General features: G+C 53.7%; 1 protein-coding gene across 3 annotated transcripts in view; it reads left to right on the top strand.

The window, feature by feature from the left end:
* The first annotated feature begins 668 nt into the window (after positions 1-668).
* PHF2 (PHD finger protein 2) overlaps positions 669-23,396 on the top strand; it is a 101,799-nt gene continuing 79,071 nt past the window's right edge. For 2 of the 3 annotated variants that reach the window (XM_037998640.2, XM_037998638.2), the window contains exon 1: positions 792-957. In XM_037998640.2, the coding sequence (XP_037854568.2) occupies positions 860-957 (98 nt within the window). In that variant the 5' untranslated portion in view covers positions 792-859. Of the gene's footprint in view, positions 958-23,396 lie in introns of all 3 variants that reach the window. The other variant, XM_037998639.2, reaches the window with a different exon arrangement.

Here is a 23,396-nt window from a genome sequence, read left to right as displayed (position 1 = left end):
GGCGGGAGGCAGCGCAGTCGAGGAGGGGGAACACCCCACCGTCGTGGGGGTCATTAGAAAGTTAGGGCCAAGTATTTGCATGTCGGCCTTCTAGACTAGGAAGGCTCTCCTGCGGGCTCCGCTTCCGTACCCCGGGTCTCCCCGCCTGCCTTGCCCGGGTTCCCCCAGCTCATCTTTCCCCGGGGCCCCGCCCACCTTCTCCCCGGGGTCCCACCCCACTTTCAGCCTCAGGGCTCCCCCAGTTCACCTTCGCGCCCGCGGACCCCTGGGTCTACCTTCAGCCTTGGGGGCCCTCCTCGGCCTATCTTCCACCTTCGGGATCCCTCCACCCGCCTTCTCCCACAGCGGGGTCCCCCCGCCCGTCTTCTCCCCCGGCAGGGTCCCCCAACCCACCTTCTCCCCCGCAGGGTTCCCCAGCCCGCCTTCCCGGCGGCGGGAGCGGCGGCCCAGGCCGGCGGGCGGAGGCGGCGCCACCCGGGGCGCTGACGTAGAGGCCGCTCGGCGGCCGGGGGTCCCTTCGGTGGGGCCGCGGCTCCCCGCCCGCCGCCCCCGCGCGTCCATTCCCTTTTGTGTCCCGCGCGCGGCCCGTCCCCCGCGCACACTCGCGCCCTGAGCCCCGCGGGCCGGCGGGCGGCTCCCGGCGCGGCCCCTCCAGCCAGCGCGCCCGGCATTGTGTGGACGCGCCCGGCCGGGAGCGCGCGCGGGGGCTGTCGTGCGCCCCCGTCCCCGTCCCCTCCCGGCCGCGGCGCCGCCTGCGCCCCGCCGCCCCCGCCGCCCCCGCGCGGCCCGGCCCCCGGCCCGGCCCGGACCGACCCGGGCAGCGCAGCGGCGGGGCCGAGCGGCGGCGCGGCGCGGCAACATGGCGACGGTGCCCGTGTACTGCGTCTGCCGGCTCCCCTACGACGTTACCCGCTTCATGATCGAGTGCGACGCTTGCAAGGACTGGTTCCACGGCAGGTGAGCGCGCGGCGGCCGCTCGGCCCGGCCCGGCCCGGCCACCCCGCCCGACCGAGCCCCGCGCCCCCGGCTGCGCGCCCGCAGGCCCGGCTCGGGGACGGGCCGCCGCCGCCGCCGCATTCCGGGCGCCCGGGTCGGGGCTGGGCCGTGCCGGGCCGCGCGCCCTTTTGTGCCCAGGGCGGGGGCGCCAAGCACGGGGCCCGCGCTGGGCGCCCCTGGCCGCCGCGCACAAAGCGAGGCCCGCGGGCCGGGAGGTGGGCTCGGGGCTCGGGGCGCGGGGAAGTTGGGGCTCCAGGCCCGGGCCAGGCCGCCTGTCAGCGGGGTCGCGGCGGCCGCAGAGGCCGGGCATCCGGAGGGAGGCCCAGGCCCGGAGCCCCCGCCGCCTCCCCCCTGCGAAGTTGCAGGAACTTTCCCCGCGCGGGCTCGGGGCTGGCCGGGCCGGGAGAAGCGGGCGCGCAGCCCGGCGCGGGTCCCGGGAGAGGCGCGAGTGGCGGGCTCCGACGCCGGCAGGGCTGAGGCGTCCGTGGGGGCTCCGGCGAGGTGGCAGCCGGCGCGCCCACCCTCCGCCGTGGCCTGCGAGCTCCCTCGACCTTGTCCCCGAGGGCAGGACCCTTCCCCGACCCCCGCGGAGCAGCTAGACCCGGCAGGCCTGCAGGTCCCCGGGCGGGAGTGTGGTGACAGAATAGTGTCTGAGTTGGGTAAGGGGGTTTGTTGTGACTTTGCCGCCTCCTCCCTGGCCTTCAGCTTTCCCCTATTCCCTCCTCTCAGTTCCCGGCAGGAACACCAGTTTTGACATATCTTATGCTCCTTAAGGAAGACGGTGGGGGGGGGGGGGGGGGGCGGGGAAGGAGGTAACGCTAGGAGACACTGAAAACCCCAGCCCTCTTGGCCCTTGCCTGTGGCCATGATCCGGCCCCGTGCCTGGGGTAGGTCCCTTCCCACCAAGAAGTAAGTGGAGGAGGAGGAAGAGGAGGTGATAGTCTTGCCCAAACTGCTCCAACAGGTTCTCTTGCATCTGACTTTGCCTGTGGGAGGTGTTGGGACCCGGGGCTAGCCAGGGCTGTGTGCCCTCTGGGGCTCCAGTGCCAAACCTGCGGGAGCAAGCAGCCTAGGGGAAGGGGTGGGGGTGTGGTGGGGGGTGCTCTGGGATTCTCCTTCCAGAGAGGACACTCTCCTGCTGGTTCTAAGCCTGGGTCTTCAAGACTTGTCAGTGGCCCTTAAGAGTGGGCTGTGGCCCCGAGTCCAGTCCTGCCAGTTTACATGTGGGGACCTGGGTGACTGGGATGTGACAGGGCCTGCTACGTCTGTCAGCCCCAGTCCTGAGTCCTACCTCCATGCTGTCAGAAGGGCCTGGGACTCTGTGGGATGGGGATGTCCACAGAAATCTGGGCTGCCTTCCTGAGTATGCCCAGGGCGATGGAAGCCCCTCAGAGCAGGGGAGACTGAGTGTGAACACCGGGCTCTGCCCAGAACAGGGCTGACATGCATACCGTCAGCTGGCAGCCATCGAGAAGTTCATGGCCAGGCCAAAGTGGGTGAGAGCCTCTAAGGCTCCTCATATCCAAGGATGCTGAGCAGCTGGCCCTGAAAAGCCCTGAAAGTGGTGGGGCCTGTCCCTTCTCCCCCATCTCCGCCAGGGCCCTGACCTGGCAAGCAGTCACCCCGCTACAGAACTCTCTGGGCACCTGTGTCAGCTCCTGGCTGCTGCCCACACTTGGGGCCCAGACTGGGGAGGGTGAGAGGGCGGGAGAAGACCTTTGTCTCACCGCTCAGGGGTCCCTCTGGGAAGGGAAGGCTAGTTCTGAACCAGACTTCGAGGCCAAGGGAAAAACTCCAGGAATGAGGGGCAGACAGGCGACAGGGGCTGAGAGCTGGCCTGAGAGCTGGTTGCTGTCGTCTGCTGTACTGGCCCATGCAAAAATCCCCACAGGGGGGATGTTTGGGGAGGCTCTATCTCCTTTTTTCTTATTTGAGGTCTCTGATTGAATCCAATACAGGCAGTTGATCAGCACAGATTTCTTCTCACCTATTTGGGGTGGCCGTGGGGTCTGAAAGGAGCTGTGCTTTCCCTCGGCCATGAAAGTCATTTTCTCCTGCATCTAATCGAGGGTCATCTGCCAAAGTGAACCCTATGGGGAAAAAGCCTCTGGGTGTGCCTGCTCCCCGATGGTTCTGGGCAGGTGTGTGATGGGGAGGACAGGCGTCAGGGGTTGGTGGGATTGGTACAGCTCTCACAGCCGTGGGCAAAGCCCTTGGTCTCTCAGCATCACTTTTCTCATCAGTGAAATGAACGTGTGTGACCAGACCCCTGTGTTTCTTCACCTCCAGATAGTCTCATAGGGCCCCGGTGGTTCTTTCCTGATCTTCGTACCGCTTGTACTGTGATTTACTTCCTATTTAACATTTCAACTCACTTTTTAAAAGTTTGAATACTTTTAAACTTTTTATTTTGTGGGGATTTTAGACTTCCAAAAGAGTTCCAAAAATGGCATAATTTCCCTGTGTCCTTTCCTGTCTCTCCCTGCAGTGAACATCGCACCCAGCCATGGGACCAGTACCCAGCCGTGGGACCAGCACCAGCATGAAGTTAACGCTGGTGCCGGGCTGCCAACTAAACTACAGACTTTATTCAGATGTATTTAACCAGTGTTCTCCCCTTAATGTCCTTTTTCTGTTCCTGGATCCCACCTTGCATTTGATCCTCATGTGTCCTTACTTTTGAAAATACTGCTTTTAAAAGGAAACTTCGTATCATTCCCTGAAATAGAACATTACTGTAACTTGCCATACACAGTAACTATCAAAATAAACACACAACTATTAGAGTAAAAAGGCTGTCTGTCCCACCTGTGGTCACATCACATTCCTCCAGCCAGCCCCGTTTTGGGGAGAATTGCAGAGAGGGTCTCTAAGTCGTCACCCACACTCACAGTGGCTGCGTCTTTGCTCTTGGCAGCTTTGGCGGCAGCCGAGAACTTGTTTGGGATAGACCTTTGGCCATTTGTGGGGCCAGAGCTTGCTTCTAGGGTGAGTTTTCCTACTCAGGGACTCTGAGCACCCCTCCCAGTGTTCTTGCCGTGGTGGGTGGGGCTGCCCCGCTGGCCTGGGTTGGGAAGAATGTTCACCATGGGGAGGGAGAATTGTGTTCTATCCTTGGGGTCATGCATCCTCCATTCACTGGAGGGGCAGTGTGGAGTGGAGGTCGGGGAAACAGACCCTCCTTTCAGGCCCCCCACTGTCCTTGGGATGTGTGTGCCATACCTGAGCTGTCCCTTCACCAAGTTCTCGCAAGATTCTTCCTCCAGCCCCATCTTGACCGTGACTCATCACTCCTGGGGTAGGGATCCTCGTCAGCCCAGCCTTTCTTCACTGGCACCGACTGGGGTGCTGTCACAGAATTTGACCTGGGAGGGATGGATTTTTGTGGCAGGACCTGGCAGGAGACAGCTGGAGGCCTGTTGCCTTCGGAGGTGTCTTGTCTGCCTCGTTTGATGGGGATGTGTGGCTCTGCACAGGCACTGAGGAGGACCTGTCCTCTCCTCTTAGGGATCTCACTCTTGCACAAAGCCACTTGGGCCACAGACTGTGGTCCCTTGTGCCTGTGTCTTCTAACTGGACGATGGAGACCAGACCCCATGCCCTCCACCCCTGCCTGCAGCCGTAAGGTGGATGACCTGGCATCTCACTTTGTCACCAACTTACTTTGAATAATTTCAATCTGGGAAGCAGGAATGCTTCTGTTAAAGTTTTAAGCATCCTTCACCCGTAGCTTTCTGGCCCTCTTTCCACTGCTTGTTCTATTGCACTGGAAGGGTTTTTGGAGGTGTAATCAGTAAAACTGACTTGAGAGAAATTGAAAGCTGTTCAGGTCACTTAAGTGACAGACATTTCATTCATACCTCAGTAAATATTTGTTGGGCATGTATTCTGTACGGAGTTCAGAGCTGGCTGTGAGGGCCCAGGAGTTAGCCAGGGCCCTCACAGAGGTTAGCTCAGCTCCTCTGAGAATGGTGGCAGCCACCCTGGAGGGGGAGTGTCTCAGCAGAGGAGGGGCAGGAGTGGACTGAGGTTTTGACAGGGTGTTGCTGTGGGGACAGGTCGGGAGGAAGTTAGGGGCAGGGAGCCAGTGAGGAGGCCCTGCATGTGTACCCAGGGGGTGGCGAGTGGGGACTGGGGTCGGGAGAAGGGTCACATTCTGGAAGTGCTCAGAAAGTAGAGTGGACAAGACTTGCGTGGCATGGCTCCCTCCAATTCCTGTGTGTCTGTCTGTCCGTCTGGGCTCAGCCTGCCCTCCTCCTCAGGGCACTGTCTCTATGTCCATCTCCCTAGGGATGGAGTTGGCCTTTCTGGGCTCTCATTGTGCCCACCCAGCCTTAAGCTCCGTGGGGCAGAGCCATGTCCAGGGGCTACCTGCGCACACCACCTGGGGCTGTGGCTGTGCCCTGCAGGCCAGCTCTGTTGTTGGCCAGTGGAGTGTGTGTGTGAGAGGGAAGGAGGTCCTGCCATGGGTCAAATCTGGGTGATGAGAACTGACAGTTAAATGCTAGAACCTCAAATGCTGGGGAGTACTGGGGGAAGGGGTCCTCCTCATGGAGATGTTGTTGTGAAGTGTTTAGGAATGATGATTAATCATTTTACAATGAGGAATTCTCCCCCTGTGTGAGTTTTTAGAGTTCTGGAGGAGGTGGGAAGAATGTCAGGCCAGCTTCTAGAGGGGAAAGTAGACATCCCTGTCTGTCAGCGCTTTCCAAAGGAGGTGTGTCTTGAGGGAAGCAAGGAGCTTCATCTTAATTGTCAGAATGTTTGCTGTTATTAAATATAGTTAATATTTGGCTGGAAGTGTGCTTGGTGTGAACCTCTGGACTGCAACCCATGTTTGTTTGGGGCTGCTTGGGTGCAGTGTGGCCACAGATGCCCTAAAATCTGGGCAGAGGTTTGGGCAGACCCTGCCACCCCTAGCCACCCTCTTTTTTGGCCATCGCGATAGTACCTCGAAATATGCCAGGTCCTCTAAAAGAGTGAGTTTTTCTGGTGGAAGCAAGTGTGGGCCGGAAAATAGTGTTCCATGATGCAGTTATCTGGGAAAATCTCACTTTTGAAATTTAGGGTGTGGGTAAAACAAAGTCCATCTCTTGGTGTTTTAAATAAGACAGGCCTGATTGTGCTACAGAAGCTAACGTTCAGTTGGGGTTTAATGCCATAGGGGTTTTTCATTCATCATGTTTGGTTCACATGTCGACTGTGAGGGGCAGATAGTGTGGGTCACCCTGTCACCTCCATTCCCAGCATGGACACAGAAGCAGCCAGGGCCTCTGTCACACGCAGGTCTCTGGCTTCATCAGGTACACTCTGAGCTGCAGCAGGTGGACACACTCACCTCCCAGGGGGTGCAGGTGAGGATGTGGTACCTGGCTTAGGTTATTCTGGCTCCAGGGCCTGAGCAAATACAGGGGCTGATAACTGCTCGTGTCCATGGTTTCGGCAGTGTAACATGGACGGAAATGTAGTCACGGAGGAAGGCCACATACTGAGCTAGGGGATGGGAGGTGCTTCCTTGTCCAAGCAGCTGACAACAGCAGCTCCCTTCTGGGTCTGAATATGCCCAGTGTCTCTCAGGGTCTCTCGCTGTAGTGCCTTCCTCTCTGCATCTCTCCTTCTCTGTCTCCTATCTTCTGCCAACCTTGATTCTCAGCTTTTTGGTTCCATGGCAGATATGTGGCCCTAGCTGTGGGGGTCCAGAATGGGACTTGGCTTCTATGCTTCAGGGTGCAGGACCTATTTACTTTTCTCCTGGATCCCCCCCACCACCATAGTACTGGGTCACTCACAGAAAAACATATGAGCATATTTAGAATTCTAGCCAGTGGTTTGGATCTCAAAGCATAGGAACTGAAAAATCTTTGTGATATCTGTCCCTGTCTATCAAAGCTCTCCGAAGGAGGCGTGTCTTGAAGGAAGCAATTTGGCGTGAGCCTCATCTTAATCACCAGAATGTTTGCTTTTACTGAAAATATTTAGCTAGAAATGTGCATATAGGGAAACGAGCCTTCTACCTTTTTTAAAAATTAACGTGAAATTCATGTAATATAAAATTAACCATTTGAAAGTGTGAAGTTGAGTGACATTTAGTGTCTTCATAGTGTTGAACAACCACCACCTTTATTTTTTCCAAAACATCTTCCTCACTCCTAAAGTAAACCAGTGGCCAGTAAGTAGTCACTGCCCTTTCTTTCTCCCACTAGCCCCTGACACCCACTAGCCCCTAACACCCACCAGCCCCTGACAGCTAGCAATCTGCTTTCTGTCCTGATGGGTGTGTCTATTCTGGATATTTACTATTTCATATAAATATGTAACCTTTTGTGTCTGACTTCTTTCACTTAGCACAATGTTTTTGAGGTTCATCCACATTGTATTATGTGTCCGTGTTTCGCTGATTTTTATGGCTGAATAATATTCCATTGTGTGGATAGACCACAGTTTATCCATCCATCAGTGTATGGGCATTTGGGTTGTTTCCACCTATGGCTGTTGTAAATAGCGCTGCTATAAACATTTGTGTATAAATATTTGTTTGAACACCTGTTTTCAATTCTTTTTTTTTTTTTTTTTTTTTTGAGACGGAGTCTCGCGCTGTCGCCGGGGCTGGAGTGCAGTGGCCAGATCTCAGCTCACTGCAAGCTCCGCCTCCCGGGTTTGCGCCATTCTCCTGCCTCAGCCTCCGGAGTAGCTGGGACTACAGGCGCCCGCCACCTCGCCCGGCTAGTTTTTTGTATTTTTTAGCAGAGACGGGGTTTCACCGTGTTAGCCAGGATGGTCTCGATCTCCTGACCTCATGATCCGCCCGTCTCGGCCTCCCAAAGTGCTGGGATTACAGGCTTGAGCCACCGCGCCCGGCCCTGTTTTCAATTCTTTTGGATATATACTTGGGAACGGAATTGCTGGATCATATGGTAATTCTATGTTTAACTTTTTGAGTAACCAGCAAACTGTTTTACCCAGGAGCTGCATTATTTTAAATTCTCCTCAGCAACGTTCCAATTTCTCCACATCCTCGCCGACACTTGTTTTCCTATTTTTTTTTTTTAATTAAAGCCATCCTAGTGGGTATAAAGTGGGATTTCTTTATGTTTTTGACTACCATTTCTCTGCTGACCAATGATGTTGAACAGCTTTCACATGCTTGTTAGCCATTCGTATATCTTCTTTGTACAAATGTCTACTCAAGGACTTTGCCCACTTTTACATTGGATTGCTTGTCTTTTTATTGCTGAAGTGTTGAGTTCTTTATATAGTCTAGATACTGTATCTTTTTTTTTTTTTTTTTTTGAGATGGAGTTTTTTTCTTGTTGCCCAGGCTGGAGTGCAATGGCGTGATCTCAGCTCACCGCAACCTCTGCCTCCCGGGCTCAAGTGATTCTTCTGCCTCAGCCTCCCGAGTAGCTGGGATTACAGGCATGCGCCACCACGCCCAGCTAATTTTGTATTTTTAGTAGTGACGGAGTTTCTCCATGTAGGTCAGGCTGGTCTCAAACTCTTGACCTCAGGTGACCCACCCGCCTTGGCCTCCCAAAGTGCTGGGATTACAGGCATGAGCTACCGTGCCCGGCCTAAATGCTGTATCCTTATCAGATACGTGATTTGCAAATGCATTTTTCCATTCTGTGGGTTGTCATTTCACTTTCTTGATAATGACTACTGATGCACAAAAGTTTTTAACTTTGATAAAGTCTAGTTTAGCTCTTTTTTCTTTTGTTTGTTATGCTTTTGGTGCCATTTCTAAGATTTCTTTGCCAGATCCAAGGTTGTACAGGTTTACTTCCATGATTTCCTTTAAGAGTTTTATAGTTTTGGCTCTTATCTTAGGTTTTTGATCCATCTTCTGTTTATTTTTGTAATGATGGAAGGTAGGAGTCCAACTTTATTCTTTTGAAGCTGGATATCCAGTTGTCTCAGCATCATTTGTTGATGACTGTTCTTTCTCTGTTGAATGATCTTGGCACCCTGGCCAAAAATCTTTTGACCACATACACAGGGGTTTATTTCTGGACTCTCAGTTCTATTCCATTGGTCTATATGTGTCTCCTTATGCCAGTACCACACTGCTTTGATTACTGCAAAGTTGTATTAAGTTTTGAAAGCAGAAAGTATGAGTCCTCTGATTTTATGTTCTTTTTCACTGTTGTTTTGTCTGTTTTGGGCTCCTTACATTCCATATGAGTTTTAGGATTGGCTTTTCCGTTTCTGCATAAAAAGGCTGTTGGAATTTTGATAGGGATTGTGTTCAGCCTGTAGATTGCTTTGTCATCTTAATAATATTAAGTCTTTTGATCCATGAACATGGGATACCTCTTCACTTATTTGTGTTTTCTTTAGTGTCTTTCAGCAGTGTTTTATAGTTTTTGGTTTACGAGTCTTTCACCTCCTCAGTTACATTTATTCCTAGATGTTTTATTCTTTTGGATGCTATGGTAAGTGGTATTATTTTCTTAACTTCTTTTTCAGATTGTTCGTGGATGGTACTTTTATCCTTTTTTTTGTAATCACCTTTTAATGTGTGGTGACTGAATTTCCAGAACTGTACACGTGCAGGGTGCTGCCCACCCCCTGGCAAGCTCTCCGTGTTCATGCGTGTGCTGCTGTGTGCCCCAGTGCATGCCTACATACTTGCGAAGGAGGGTTGCGATCTTCTTTTTTAACTGTAAGTCAGATGTTGTACTAGGCATTTTCCATACATGTGTAAGACTTCTCTCATGTTGTGTATGGGTCTCCATCTCCTTTCTCTGACCACCATCCTCCCCAGGGGCTGTCTTTTTGGCTACCTGCTTCTCTGCTGAGGATGCTTTTGTGGAGCAAGGCCAGGGTTCTGGATTGCTAGAGTGGGGACAGCAAGCACAGTTATGGAGCAGTGCCAGCCGCTCTGTGTGAGCAGCACGTGGCCTCATTGGTCTCCATGCATCGAGTGGATGGTTCTGCTCAGGTGGAGTGCATGTGTAAAGCCCTTGTTCATTCTTGTTCCTGACATGCCATGGGTTGGGCACAAGGCCACAGTATTGGATAAACATGAGGATCTGACTGGCCTTGGAGAGTGCTTTGAGACCAGGATCTGACCTGGGGACTGATACACCCACCCCTGGGGCTGCCAGACTCAGGCGTTGAACCCTGACCCCAGCACCGTTACCCCACAATTCCAGATCACTAAGATCTTATTGTAACTTTGTGATTTTGTCCCTTATTTTACCCTTCCCCTTATAAAACCCTGTCAAGGCATATTCTGTGTATGACTCTCAGGGAAAGCTTGGGCTATGGAAAGAGTAGTCAGGAAGCACATCCCAGGAACACTGGGCTTGGTGGGAAGGCAACGTCAAGTGGAGCACGAGGCCCTTCCCTGCCAGGTCCCACCTCACCAGCCTCCTAGGCTGACCTGCTTTTGCTGGAGCAATGGTGCAGACTGATTTAGGGGTTCAGGCCCATTTCCCTGAAGGAGAGACTGGGGCCTGGGGTCCTAAGACACGTGGTATCCTGGAACAGTATAGAAAATGCAGTCTTAGCTAGTCTTCTGCACTTTGCCTGGAGAAGGGGTGAAGTGAGGCTTTGGGAGGGCTCACTGAACCCAGGGGAGAGGGAAGGACCCCGTGGCCCTGCATGAATCAGCACACACAGGCTCAAGTGGGAAGCAGGGAGGAGTCTCACTAAACCTTCTCTGGCTGGAGTCAGCCAGACATGAGGATTAGTTGCCCTTGGTGCTTGTGGAATCTCTCCCTGGAAGTGGGAGGCACTGTGGCGACCACTGCCCAGCAGCACATAGCAGAGGTGTGCAGAAGCAGCCAGGCAGGGAGAGGTTTCCTCCACTGTTTGTACCCAGCACTAGGCACTTCTGGATGCCACCCTGTTCCTTGCAGCAGCTCCCCTGGTGGGCTTTGGATGGGGGGGCTACTTAGGAGAAGCCAGCTGGGGGAGGGCCAGCAGCCGGCCAACAGCCCCCACTCCTCCCATGCCAGCCAAAGTGCAGGCCGGATGGGAACAGTCTGTGAGGCTTTTGTGCCACTCCTGGCTATGCGTGGTCACTCTGCATGTCACACATGAGGAATCCTGAGTCTCAAAAGGGCCCGGGCATCCAGCATGAGCTGCGCCAGGAGTCAAGAGGTTTGCCATGACTGGGCTTGGCTCATTGTTTATCAGTGAGCATGTCCATCAGTCTGTCCGTCTAGCTGGTGACATTTCCTGAGCACCATGGGGGGCCAGGCTCTGTTGTAGGCACGGGCAGCAGTGAGGAAGACCGCATGGCCCCTGCAGCTAGTGCTGGGGGACAGGGTTGGGGTGGCATGGCCCTCATCACCAGCCGCCTACGAGTCTGTGCCAGAGCAGATTGGGGTGACAATAGACGGCCCTGTGTGGGTTGAGGGGCAGCATGTGGCCGGCCCCCAAATGAGGGGAGATATGGTTAGGGAGGCACCTTGACCTGTTAGCCATGGGTGGGAGTTACATTTTGGCCCCAGTGCAGGAAGATGAGGACAAGGCACAACTTTCTTTAGTTTGCAGTCTATAAAGTTCTCTCAGAGTTCTGTGGGAGGCGTGGAGTATAGGGCAAGATGGAGAGGGGTCAGAGACTAGTTAGGGGCTGGCAGAGCCCTGGGTGAGGAACGGAGGAGCCTCAGGTGAGGGATGGAGGAGCTCCAGGTGAGGGATGGAGGAATCCCAGGAGAGGGATGATGGAGGAGTCCTGGGTGAGGAATGATGGAGGAGCCCCGGGTGAGGGATGGAGGAGCCCTGGGTGAGGGACGATAGAGGAGCCCCAAGTGAGGGATGATAAAGGAACCCTGGTTGAGGGATGATGGAGGAGCCCCAGATGAGGGACTATGAGGGAGCCCTGGGTGAGGGATGATGGAGGAGCCCTGGGTGAAGGATGGAGGAGTTCTGAGTGAGGGATGATGGAGGAGCCCTGGGTGAGGGATGGAGGAGTTCTGAGTGAGGGATGATGGAGGAGCCCCAGGTGAGGGATGATGGAGGAACCCCAGGTGAGGGATGGTGGAGGAGCCCCGGGTGAGGGATGGTGGAGGAGCCCCGGGTGAGAAACGATGGAGGAGCCCCAGGTGATGGGTGGAGAAGCCCCTGGTGAGGGATGATGTGGGAGCCCCGGGTGAGGGATGATGGAGGAGCTCTGGGTGAGAAACGATGGAGGAGCCCCGGGAGAGGGATGATGGAGGAGCACTGGGAGAGGGATGATGGAGGAGCACCAGGAGAGGGATGATGGAGGAGCACCGGGAGAGGCATGATGGAGGAGTCCCGGGAGAGGGATGATGGAGGAGTGCTGGGTGATGAATGATGGAGGAGCCCTGGGAGAGTGATGATGGAGGAGTGCTGGGTGAGGGATGATGGAGGAGCCCCAGGTGACAAACAATGGAGGAGCCCCGGGTGAGGGATGATGGAGGAGCCCCGGGGTGAGAAACGATGGAGTAGCCCCGGGAGAGGGATGATGGAGGAGCCCCAGGAGAGGGATGATGGAGGAGTGCTGGGTGAGGGATGAGGGAGGAGCCCTGGGTAAGGGATGATGGGAGGAGTCCCAGGTGAGGGACGATGCGGGAGCCCCAGGTGAGGGATGGAGGAACCCCAGGTGATGGGTGGAGGAGCCCCAGGTGAGGGATGATAGAGGAGCCTTAGGTGATGGGTGGAGGAGTCCTGGGTGAAGGATGGAGGAGTCCTGGGTGAGGGATGGTGAAGGAGCCCTGGGTGAGGGATGGTGAAGGAGCCCTGGGTGAGGGATGATGGAGGAGCCCTGGGTAAGGGATGATGGGAGGAGTCCCAGGTGAGGGACGATGCGGGAGCCCCAGGTGAGGGATGGAGGAACCCCGGGTGAGGAATGGTGGAGGAACCCCAGGTGATGGGCAGAGGAGCCCCAGGTGAGGGATGATAGAGGAGCCCCAGGTGATGGGTGGAGGAGTCCTGGGTGAGGGATGGTGGAGGAGCCCTGGGTGAGGGATGGTGGAGGAGCCCTGGGTGAGGGATGGTGGAGGAGTCCTGGTGAGGGATGATGGAGGAGCCCCAAGTGAGGGATGGAGGAGCCCCAGGTGATGGGTGGAGGATCCCCAGGTGAGGGATGGAGGATCCCCAGGTGAGGGATGGAGGATCCCCGGGTGAGGGATGGTGGAGGAGCCCCGGGTGAGGGAGGGAGGAGCCCTGGGTGAGGGATGATGGAGGAGCCCCGGGTGAAGGAGGTGGGAGGAACCCTGGGTGAGGGAGGATGGAGAGGTCTGGGTGAGCGATGGAGGAGCTCTGAGGGGTTGGAGGCCTGGACAGGAGGGTGTCTCATCCTACCACCCTGCCTGTCAGGCACTGCTTCTGCCCAAGCTCCCCCAGTGCCAGTTGGAGGGTGGAAACACTAGCTGCTATTTGGTCTGGAGGTTCTCATGGGACAATGTTTGTTATGTGACTCTCATGATCCCAGGCTGTGTCTGTGTAGCCAGCCCTCTGGTCCACCTAGAGCCCATCTGTCCCTGGAGCCGCCCATTGGCCTCACTGACCGGTCCCCTCTCCAGCAGTGTGGGCCCCCTGTCTGCTGGGTAGCCCTTGACCCTGCCATTGGCCGTCTTGCCACCTGCCCGCTGTATAGGCATGTGACTTGGATCCTGGTGAAGGAGGTGGCTGCATGGCGGGGTGGGCAGGTGAAGAAGCAGCACACGGTCACCTCCCTGGAGGCCCCCATGACAGTGGGCTGGGTGCCTGGACAGTCGCGTGTCTTCGGGTCTGGGCGGCCACTGCACCTCTCTCCCTGTCGCTGAGCAGCAGCTGGGGGCGGAACCACAGCTCTGCGGACCTGTTTATCTCAGCGCCTGACCACATGCTCTGGAGGGAGAACCTGTGCCCTGCACTGTGTGGCCCTCGGCAGGCGGGTCACTTCCTGTTGCAGGTGTACATCTGGATAAAGACGGTTCCATCTTCCCGCCTGGTGGCGTTGTGTTGGGGACCATGGGACTGTGGGGTAGAAGGGAGCAGCTCCAGGTGAGCTCTGGAGTCAGCTAGGGTGAGAGGGGCTGTGAGAAATGATTCCTCAGGGCAGACACAGCCCTTCTCAAAGTTAAGCCAGCAATGAGAATAACTCCCTTTGGAGGTCGGAGGGCATAGATCCCGAGGGAGCCTGTACCTGAGAGGCCCGGGTCTGTGGGACTCAGAGGATGAGCCCAGCCTTACTGAAGCCGCCCTCCCCACTGTCCCCTCATTCCCTGCCTCCTAAAAAAAACACTTTATGGGCTGGGCACGGTGGCTCACACCTGTAATCCCAGCACTTTGGAGGATGAGGTGGGCGGATCATGAGGTCAGGAGTTCGAGACCAGCCTGGCCAACCTGGTGAAACTCTGTCTCTACTAAAAATACAAAAAATTAGCTGGGCATTGTGGTGGGTGCCTGTAATCCTAACTACTCAGGAGGCTGAGACAGGAGAATCACTTGAACCTGGAAGGCAGAGACTGCAGTGAGCCGAAACTGTGCCACTGCACTCCAGCCCGGGAAACAGAGCAAGACTCTGTCTCAAAAACAAACAAACAAAAACACCCTGTGAAATCTCTGTTCCTGGCCCTGAAGGCAATGCCGGGAGTGACCTGATGGTATTTATGTTTAGGGAAGTCCCCCTGGCTACTTGAAGGGCCATCCTTCACTCCACCAAGTGAAGAAGAAAGGGACCTTGGAGGCAGCAGGAAGGTGAAGCTGCTTTTCCAGGGCCCTCAAGGTCCAGGGACTCTGAGGCTTAGTCATGTCCTGATATGTGTCTTTCTGTTGTTCCTTCTGCAAAGCAGCTGTCCCAGCAACAGTGCTGGGAAGGAAACAAGTGCTCAGTGAAAGTTTGGAGCAGGAGGCTTTATAAGTAGGCAGGTTTGGGTTCAGTTTGAGGGAAACCTTTCTAATAATTGAAACTGGCCCCACAGCAGACACTGTGTGGGGAAACTGTGTGTATGGTGGGCAGGGTTTCTCAGCCTCCGCACCGCTGACATCTGGCCTAGAGAATTCTTTGTGTAGGGGCTTTCCGTGCACTGTAGATGCTGAGTCCTTGTCTGCACCCAGCAGATGCCAGGAGCATCTTGATGCCTGCCCCCCGCCCACGTTTGTGACAACCCAGAGTGTCTGCAGAAATTGCCACCTGTCTCCTGGGGGACACTGTTATACCCAGTTGGGGGCAAGAAATGACTAACCTTCTGCTGAGTGCATTGTGTCTTTATCACTTGGAAATTAAACTCAGTGACCCACCTGTCTTTTCTTACATTCATTTAGTTTTGGTAAGATATCAGCTGCATTTACTCATTTGAAATTTTTTGATTGAATTTATTTTGCAAACAGAACATTAGCACATGGTAAGAAAAATTTTAAAAAGAGTGAGAATTCGAAAGAAATGCAGTGGAATGCGTGCCTCGCCCCTGTCTCCCCGCTCTTCCCTCTGGAACTGACTCCCTTCCAGCTCCAGAGATGTCTCATGTTTCCACAGCCACCCCTTTTCCCTCTCCTCACACAGACAGCAGTGCGCTCTGAATGTGGTTCTGCAGTGACCCTGGGTCCTCACTCTCGACCGCTGGGACTCCAGCAAACGTACTCCTCCTGCACTTCCTGCTTCCCCTGGTTGGCATGTAGCTCTTTTCTCAACCAAGGCCACTGTGGTGTTGCTCCCTGGCTATCCTGGTCTGTATGTATTTCTGCATGTATGCATGTATATCTGCTGGATATATTCCAATAAGTAAAGTTGCTGGACTGAAGGATACAGCATTTCAGATTGAAATCGTCAGATTGGTTGTACCGATTTCTCTACACACTGGGCAACACATTTTCTGAGCTTTTGATCTTTGTCAATTCAACCTGAAAGGTGAAAAAGAGTACCTCTCTGTAGTTTAATGTGCAGTTACCTAATTATTGAGTTCACTCACTTTTAAATCCTTTCCTCCCTAGAGTTGTAGAGTTGTGTCAGTAGCCCTGGTACTTTTTAATGAAAACAGAAAAGCAGGTTTTCCCTGAGAAGTCAGACATGAGAAGGGTGCCCCACTTTGATAGGCTGGGAACAGGCCCTTCCTCTCTCTACCATTCCTGACCCAGAGCTGGTGTAGCCCCACAGACCTCCAGGGCAGGTGCTTCCTGGATGCTCGGTCTGTTTCCTAAATACTCCTCTTTGTTTGACTCTTGTTGTGAGGCCAAGCCTCATTTGCTTTATTTTCCCCATAAACTTTTAATTTTAGAATTATTTTAGATTTACAGAGAAGTTGCAAACATGGTACCGAGCATCTCCACATACCCCGGCCAGTGTTCCTGAATGTGCACATCTTACATCTCTGTGGCAGGAGCCAGTGTCCATTCCCACCAAGGAGATTGCAGGCTTGCTGGGACCGTGGTCCTCCCTGCAGCATCCTTCCCCGGCTGGGACCACCCCGGAGGCCATGGGCTGGTCCTCAGGTCTCCTCAGCCACTCTGGTTGCAGTGGTGTCTTCTGACCCCCCTTTGTCCTATGACCCTGGCACACCTGAGCAGCACTGCTGAGATTTGAATATCCCTTTATGACTTGTGTTCCTTTGAGGGGCCACTTCTCCCCAGACGCCCTCACACACCTCTGGGTGGCTCCCCAACCTGAGTGAGGACATCCCGACAGCTCCGGGGCCATACTTGGCCTGGTTAGGTGGCAGACTGCTGTGACCTCTGAGGGATCCGGCATCACCCAGCAGACATGTGGTGGGTGAGGCCTGTCATGGGAGCCAGCAGCCGTGGCTCCTGTGACCCATGCTCACTCACAGTCTGCTGGGACTCAGGGTCCCGAGCACCCCTCCCCCACTGACATTTGTCTGGCCCTGGCTGTGTCTGTGATAACCATTTATGGCCACAGATGCTTTTTCCTGATCATAGTTTCTTCTAGATCCCAAACGTGTATTATTTTATTGCATTTTAAACTACTCTTTGGAAAGGAAGACGGTAATGAAATTGGTCTTCTGAACTCACCTCTGTTAAAAGCCAACTCTCGTAGAACAGTTTGGGATTGTGCTAGGCACCCATTCAGGAGCAGGCTGTACAGTGGCCTTGCTGCACGGGCGCCTGCCTCTGGGACCATGTGAGTAGGACATGCGGGCTGGGGCATGCCCCTCTTTTCACAAGTGGGAAACTGAGGCTATACAGTGAGTTAGGGGCAGGATGAGGACCAGAGTCCTCCTTCCTCCCTTGGCCTATTCTTTCCCTTACACTGCATTTTTTTCTCTGAATGAAATCTCTGTAACAGAATTCGGCTTCGATCCTGGGGAGACCCCAGACCCTGGGCAGGGTCCTTGTGGGTGGAGTGTCCTGGCCTACATGTCTGAGTGCAGGGGTCCCCTCTGCCTCTGGCCTTGATGAATGATAAGCTTTGTCACTGCTTCCCTGGCAAAGGAGTCACAGGAAGAAGCCTGAGACAGTGTCTGTCAAGAGCCCAGTGCCCCACAGGGACCTGGTCATTGCTTAGGGACCTAGCTGTGTGGCCTGCTCCTAGTCTGGCTCCTCACCTGCAGAGGCTTTGAGGCTCTGGGCTGTGAATACATACCTGCCCGAGGGCGTTGCTGGGAGAGCCAGCTCCTTCCCCAGCTGCTCAGCGCCCACTCTGCTTCCTGCCTGCACTGGTGTTTGTGCATTTCACTCTTTACTCAGAGGTCATTGTAATTCTGCCTTCACCAGGGACACCTTGGTTCCCATTCTTGGAAGTCCCCAGTCCTGCCGTCTTGTGATGGGCGGCAAGGCCAGGGGCTCTCAGTGTGCACCTCTCAGGAGCCTTTTTTCACTGGGGCCACACTACTGTTCCTGGCCTGCTGGGATCTCAGGGTCTTTTTCTCAAACTCCTGGGGGATCCCTGGGAAGGTAGTTGCCTCTGGGGGGCTGCTGGTCCCCACTGTGGGAGCAGCGGAGTGATCCCAGGCAGACACCACACTCAGGGCTGGCCCCTTGTTTACTCATTTGGGGAGTGCAGCATCATTGCCCTATCACTAAGCTGTTTAAAATTATCTGCATCCCTTGCCTAGTGATTTAAGCCATAGGTTCTTAGTGAAGTTCCCCTAGCAACACTTGGCAACCTGTAATTTTTACCCATTGCCTGATAAGAGAATGTTTCATGGCGGTTCCTGGAATATCCCACCTGCTGGGTGGAGCTTAGGGACAAGACCTAATGTTTGTGGTTGCTTGGCGAGTCTCTGTCGCCCAGTGTTCAGAGGCTCTTTCCCAAGCCAAAGCGTGCTGTTGTCTGTCCTTTCTTCTGTTGGTGCCAGTGACCAGAGGTGTAGCTGGGGTATCTCAGCTGATGTCTGCCACCTGCAGTTCAGTTCATCCTGTGAGCCAGGTCGTGTCCCCGTTTTACAGATGTGAACACTGATGTTCTGAGTGGCTCAGGAGCTGCAGACAGAGGGGGCCAAGTACCAGCCAGTGGCCTTGCACCTCGGCTCACGGTCCACCTGGCTGTTGTTAAAAGTATTGCTAGAGAGGCCCTAGCTGGTACCATCTTAGCCTCATAGCCCCCGACTCCCTCTCCAGCTGGAGGACCACAGCTCTGTCCTGCTCCAGGCCCCAGGCCCTGCAGCCGTACCCTCAAGGGGTCTAGGGCAGGGCACATCCAGAGGTCCTTGGAGGGAGGGCCTCAAGCTGCTAGTGGCCATCCAGGTTTCCATATCCTAATCTTTACTTTTCTTGTCCTTTATGCCAAAAAAAAAAAAGGGGGGATGGATAAGAAGAGATGCTAGACTATTCCTGTCCCAGCAGGATGGGACATGACAGCACCCCCTTCCCTGGAGTTGTTGGGAGGGCCTCCTTCACTTCCATTTTCTATTCCAAAGCTGACCCCTGAGGGCTTCACCCCCTGGACCCAAGGCACCTGCCGGGTCATTACCCTCCAGGGTATGGTGGGGGCTGAGGACAGGGGCCTCACCTCCCTTAGTTTAGAGTTCCTATTTCTGTTAATATGACCTCGGACTACATTTGCTCTCTGGTCAAATTTGTCTTGTGTCCCTGAGGCTTTTATCCAGATAGAAGGCTGTAATTCCCAGAATTTCCCAAAGGAGATATTTGCTCTATATCTGCATACAATTGGTTTCCTTAGAAACCACTGGAGTAAGCTCCAAAACCTGCTTCAGATTTTTAAAGAGACCATGCCCTTTATCTGTAATATCTGTTAAAAATCCTCCATAACAAACTTAAAAGTATATAAATAATGAATATTTTGGATGTTCGTTTAGTTTATCAAGAGTTCTACACTGTTGAATGATGGAGTTGGGATGACTAGGCAAATGACAACGTCCTCACATAATCGGAAATTATGCAGTCATCAGCCGTGATGTTTATAGCAAGGCTTTAATGCTATGGGGATATGTTTATGATGATATTAAATGAAACACTGCACACACAATGTGATGGCTGGTGTCAACCAATTAAAATAGAAGATGGTCTAGGAGGAAATATGCCAACATGTTAAACGTTAAGATTATTTTTTCCTCCCACTTTTGTACTTTTCTATACTTTCCAACTTGTTTTCCAAGAGCAGAATACTTTTATAATCAGATATAAACAAGGAAATAAGACCATCAGGGTTTAGAGGTCATATTGCCTGGCCTCCTGTTTTACAGATTTTATGGGCTATGGGTTTTATAGACACTGGGGCTGGGGTAGCTCTTCCTGCTGCATAGCAGTTGGCCTCAGGCCTCCCTGAAGGCTGTAGTGGGTGAGGTGTCTCTGCCCTTCCAGCACACCTCCTCTTCTCGTGGGACCCCTCCCATTAATGCACATTAGCTTGGTCTGCAGCCTATCTATCTCTGATGGCCAGAGCCGCCCGAGGGTCCCTGTGGCTGGACAGGCCATTGACCTCGAGGCTGCACATAGAGTTTTCAGTTGAAAACGCCCAGTCAGCCCCTCCCCTGCTTTGGGAACATTCCAGGTTGGGGAGGCTCCTGTTCCCAGCCTCTTCAGGCTGATGTGTTCCGGACTCTTGGGTCAGGAATGGGCCTCCCATGGCACCAGGAGCAGTCACCACTTCCCAGAGCAGCAGGGCTGTCTCGCAGCTGTCATCAGGTGTACTTCCTCACCCCAAGTGTCTACTGCAAGTGGGGATCCCAGCTTGTGGACACCTGCAGAGGACTCCACAGGCTACGTGAACTGAGCTTCCTCTGGCACTGCTCTCCTCTCCTGCTGATTGGCAGCTAAGCTCCCAGTCACTGCTCCCAGTGATGGCATGAGTGGGAGAGCACATTGAGACCTTGTGCCTAAAGCATGTGGGTTGCAAGGTACATGGGGATTTGATGGAAGATGGGACTGCTGGGGAGAGCCCAGTTTACGCCAGCCTTAGCCCACACAGACTGAGGGCACAGACCAGCCTAAGTTCCAATCTGAAGATGTTATTAGGTTGGTACAAAAGTAATTGCGGTTTTTGCTATTAGTTTTAATGGCAATTACTTTTGCTCCAGTCTGATATCATTCTGAAGGAATTATGTATCTTCATTGGAAGAATGGAGATTCTTCCTGCACAGGCTTTAAAGGAATACTTACAGTTACTTAGGTATCTACAGATGCCAAACAATCACCAGCAGGTACTCAAGTACTTACAAGTACTAAAGGAATACTTATAGCTACTTGGGTACTTATAGATGCTAAATAATCACTAACAAGTACTTGGGTATTTATCTATAAAGGAGTACTTACAGATATTAGGGTACTTAGAGATGCTGAATGATTACTTGCAGGTACCCAAATACAGATATGAAGTGATTAGTTATAACTATTCAGGTATTTACAGATACTAAATAATTACTTACACATACTTGGGTACCTACTGATGCCAAATTATTACTAACAGATACTTGGGTAATTATGGACACTAAATGATTACTTATATGTACTTAGATACTTACAGATGCTATGTGATTACCTGTGGATGCTCACATACTTATGGATACTCTTCGCCTGGAGGTAGAATAGGGAAACCTGACCCCACAATATGAGGAGCCACTTTCAATTGAATCTACTTTAGAAATGACAGTAAGGAATTTCTGAAAATATAATGTAAATCTGAAGACATTTAGGATTTGGAGTCACAGAAGATATTTCCTACTTGTCTTCGTGGTGTGACCACTCACTGGCCCAAAGCTGTGTCTGCAGTGCGTTGTGCATGGCTCCTCTCTGCATGTGCAGACACACTTTACACAGACCGAGATTCACATCTTCCGTGAACAAGGATGAACGTGGCTGTGCGTGCACCCACTGGGCATATGTGTGTATGCATAGCTGGTTTGCGGCTCAATATGTGCATAACCAGAGATGCCTTCATGCCTTCCTCTTGATGGAGCTTCCCTGAGGATGCTAGACCTGGATTTCCTGAGGTGGATTTCGTGAAACAAAAAGTCAACATCCTGATGTGAATCCATTTTCTCTATTTCCCTGAGCAGGCTAATTTATAAGGGTTGTGTTAATGTTAGTTTTACTCCTGTCTCACAGGCACCGGTGATACTGTACTCTTTCAGGTTTGATGACTAGTCTTTGAATTCTTATGTCTGTGGCTGCCAGCAGAATGGGGGCATTTCCCAGTTGCTGGCTTACCCCCGGTCTGTCCTAGTGGGTGAACTGCCCTCCTGGCTCCACTGCTCCTGGCCTCTCTGGTTAAGCTGGCTTCTCCTCTCCTGTGTGCTGGGTCTAGGGGCACTTGGGGCGGGCTGTGTGGAGTGGGGACTGTCCTGGGAAGCTGACCTCAGTCCAGCATGATACCTTTGCACAGCTGTGGGTTGGGAGGAAGTTTCCCTGTTTCTATCAGGACTCTCTGTGCCTACCAGTGGAGGGCAAGCTGCGTGTCACCTGGCTGGCAGCTGGAGGAGTGGAGCTGACCGAAGCTTCCCTGGGGCCCCTGCAGTTTTCATTTAGCCCAAATTCAGCACCAGGGATCAAGGCTCCATGGATGCTTGAAGGAATGAAGGAGTGCTTGAAGGAATGAAGAAATGCATGTGCACCGGCTAGCTGGTGTGTACTGTGATGTCTCAGCCCAAAAATCCTGCCCTTCTTGATTATGGTAGGCTTCTTGGTGGGCCAGGTTTATGCTAGTGGGAGAGCCAGCCCCCAAACCTTCAGAGGGCTGGCAGTCAGGGGAGGGGCGGGGCTCTAGCGCCACTCCTCTTTGTAGCAGGAAGAGAGGCTGTGGTGCTGGAGGCTTCATCGACTCTGGCCTGCTGTGTGCCTAGGGAGCTTGCTTCCCAGGAAGGTGTTGATGCATGCAGCTGAGCATGTGTCTCTGGGCAGAGTCTGGCAAATTGCACCTTCATGCCTCAGTGTTTCTGCCAAGTTTTTTGTTTTTTTGTTTTTTTTGAGATAGAGTCTTGCTCTATTGCCCAGGCTGGAGTGCAGTGGTGCAATCTCGGCTCACTGCAACCTCCGTCTTGCGGGTTGAAGTGATTCTCCTGCCTCAGCCTCCTGAGTAGCTGAGACTACAGGCACGCGCCACCAAGCCCAGCTAATTTTTGTATTTTTAGTAGACGGGGTTTCACCATGTTGACCAGGATGGTCTCGATCTCTTGACCTCGTGATACACCCGCCTTGGCCTCCCAAAGTGCTGGGATTACAGGTGTGAGCCACTGCGCCTGGCCTCTGCCAAGTTTTTAAAAATCTTAAAAGGAGTGCCTGGCCATGGAGTCCGGCCAGGCTGCAGGAGGGTCAGGCATTCTGGGTCTTTGGTCTTAGCTTCTTTTTGCTCCTGGGACTCCGCCCCCTTTAGCTCTGAGAAGTGGAAGGCTGAGCTGCAGAGACCATGCAGACCCTCGGGCCACTGGGCTTGGAGGGAGACTCTGTGCAGGTAGCCTACCACCTGCTTTCTTTCAGGAAAGGAGAGCACGGTGGGCTGACCTGGTTGAGAGTACAGAGCCCTGGAATCAGGCAGGCTGTGGGGCAGGAGGCAGGGTGGGGGCGGCATCGGGGGTGGGCAGTGGGACATTGGTCCACAGCATGGCTATGGCTGGCTTGGCTGCTCGGCTTGGGTTTCAGGGTACAGGTGTGGTAGAGTGTTTTAGGATCTGCCAGGGAGGAGCCTGGTACGGTCCTGAGGTGAGGGAGGCTCATCCCCGTGAGGCTGGAACCTACCCTTCCTGTGTGGCACTGCAGTCACCTTGCTGCTGAGCGCCTTTTCACGTGCCTCTTACATTTGTGGGTTCTTCCAGCCTCCCTTTTGAGAACAGTGTTGGGAAGTATCTCATAGCCAAGACGGGGGGATTTTTAAAGAACTCTCCCCTTCCTCTCAGATCTTCCTTAAATTTCCGAACCCCTCCTCCTTCCCAAGGGAGCATCTTGGCCTGACACCTCTCCTCCTCTGGGCACCCTGGGGTCACCCTGATGGGTAGGGGTCCTCAGGTCAACATGGGATGTTGGGGGCTCCTCTGCCGGCTCAGTTGGCTGTCAGTGGGCTTTACGGGCCAGCCAAGTGTGTTTTGTTCTGGCTG

This window comes from Chlorocebus sabaeus, chromosome 12 (assembly GCF_047675955.1).
Source record: "Chlorocebus sabaeus isolate Y175 chromosome 12, mChlSab1.0.hap1, whole genome shotgun sequence".
Classification (NCBI taxonomy): Eukaryota; Metazoa; Chordata; class Mammalia; order Primates; family Cercopithecidae; genus Chlorocebus; species Chlorocebus sabaeus.
Note: the sequence above shows the minus strand (reverse complement) of the source record. Positions and strands in the feature narration are given on the sequence as shown.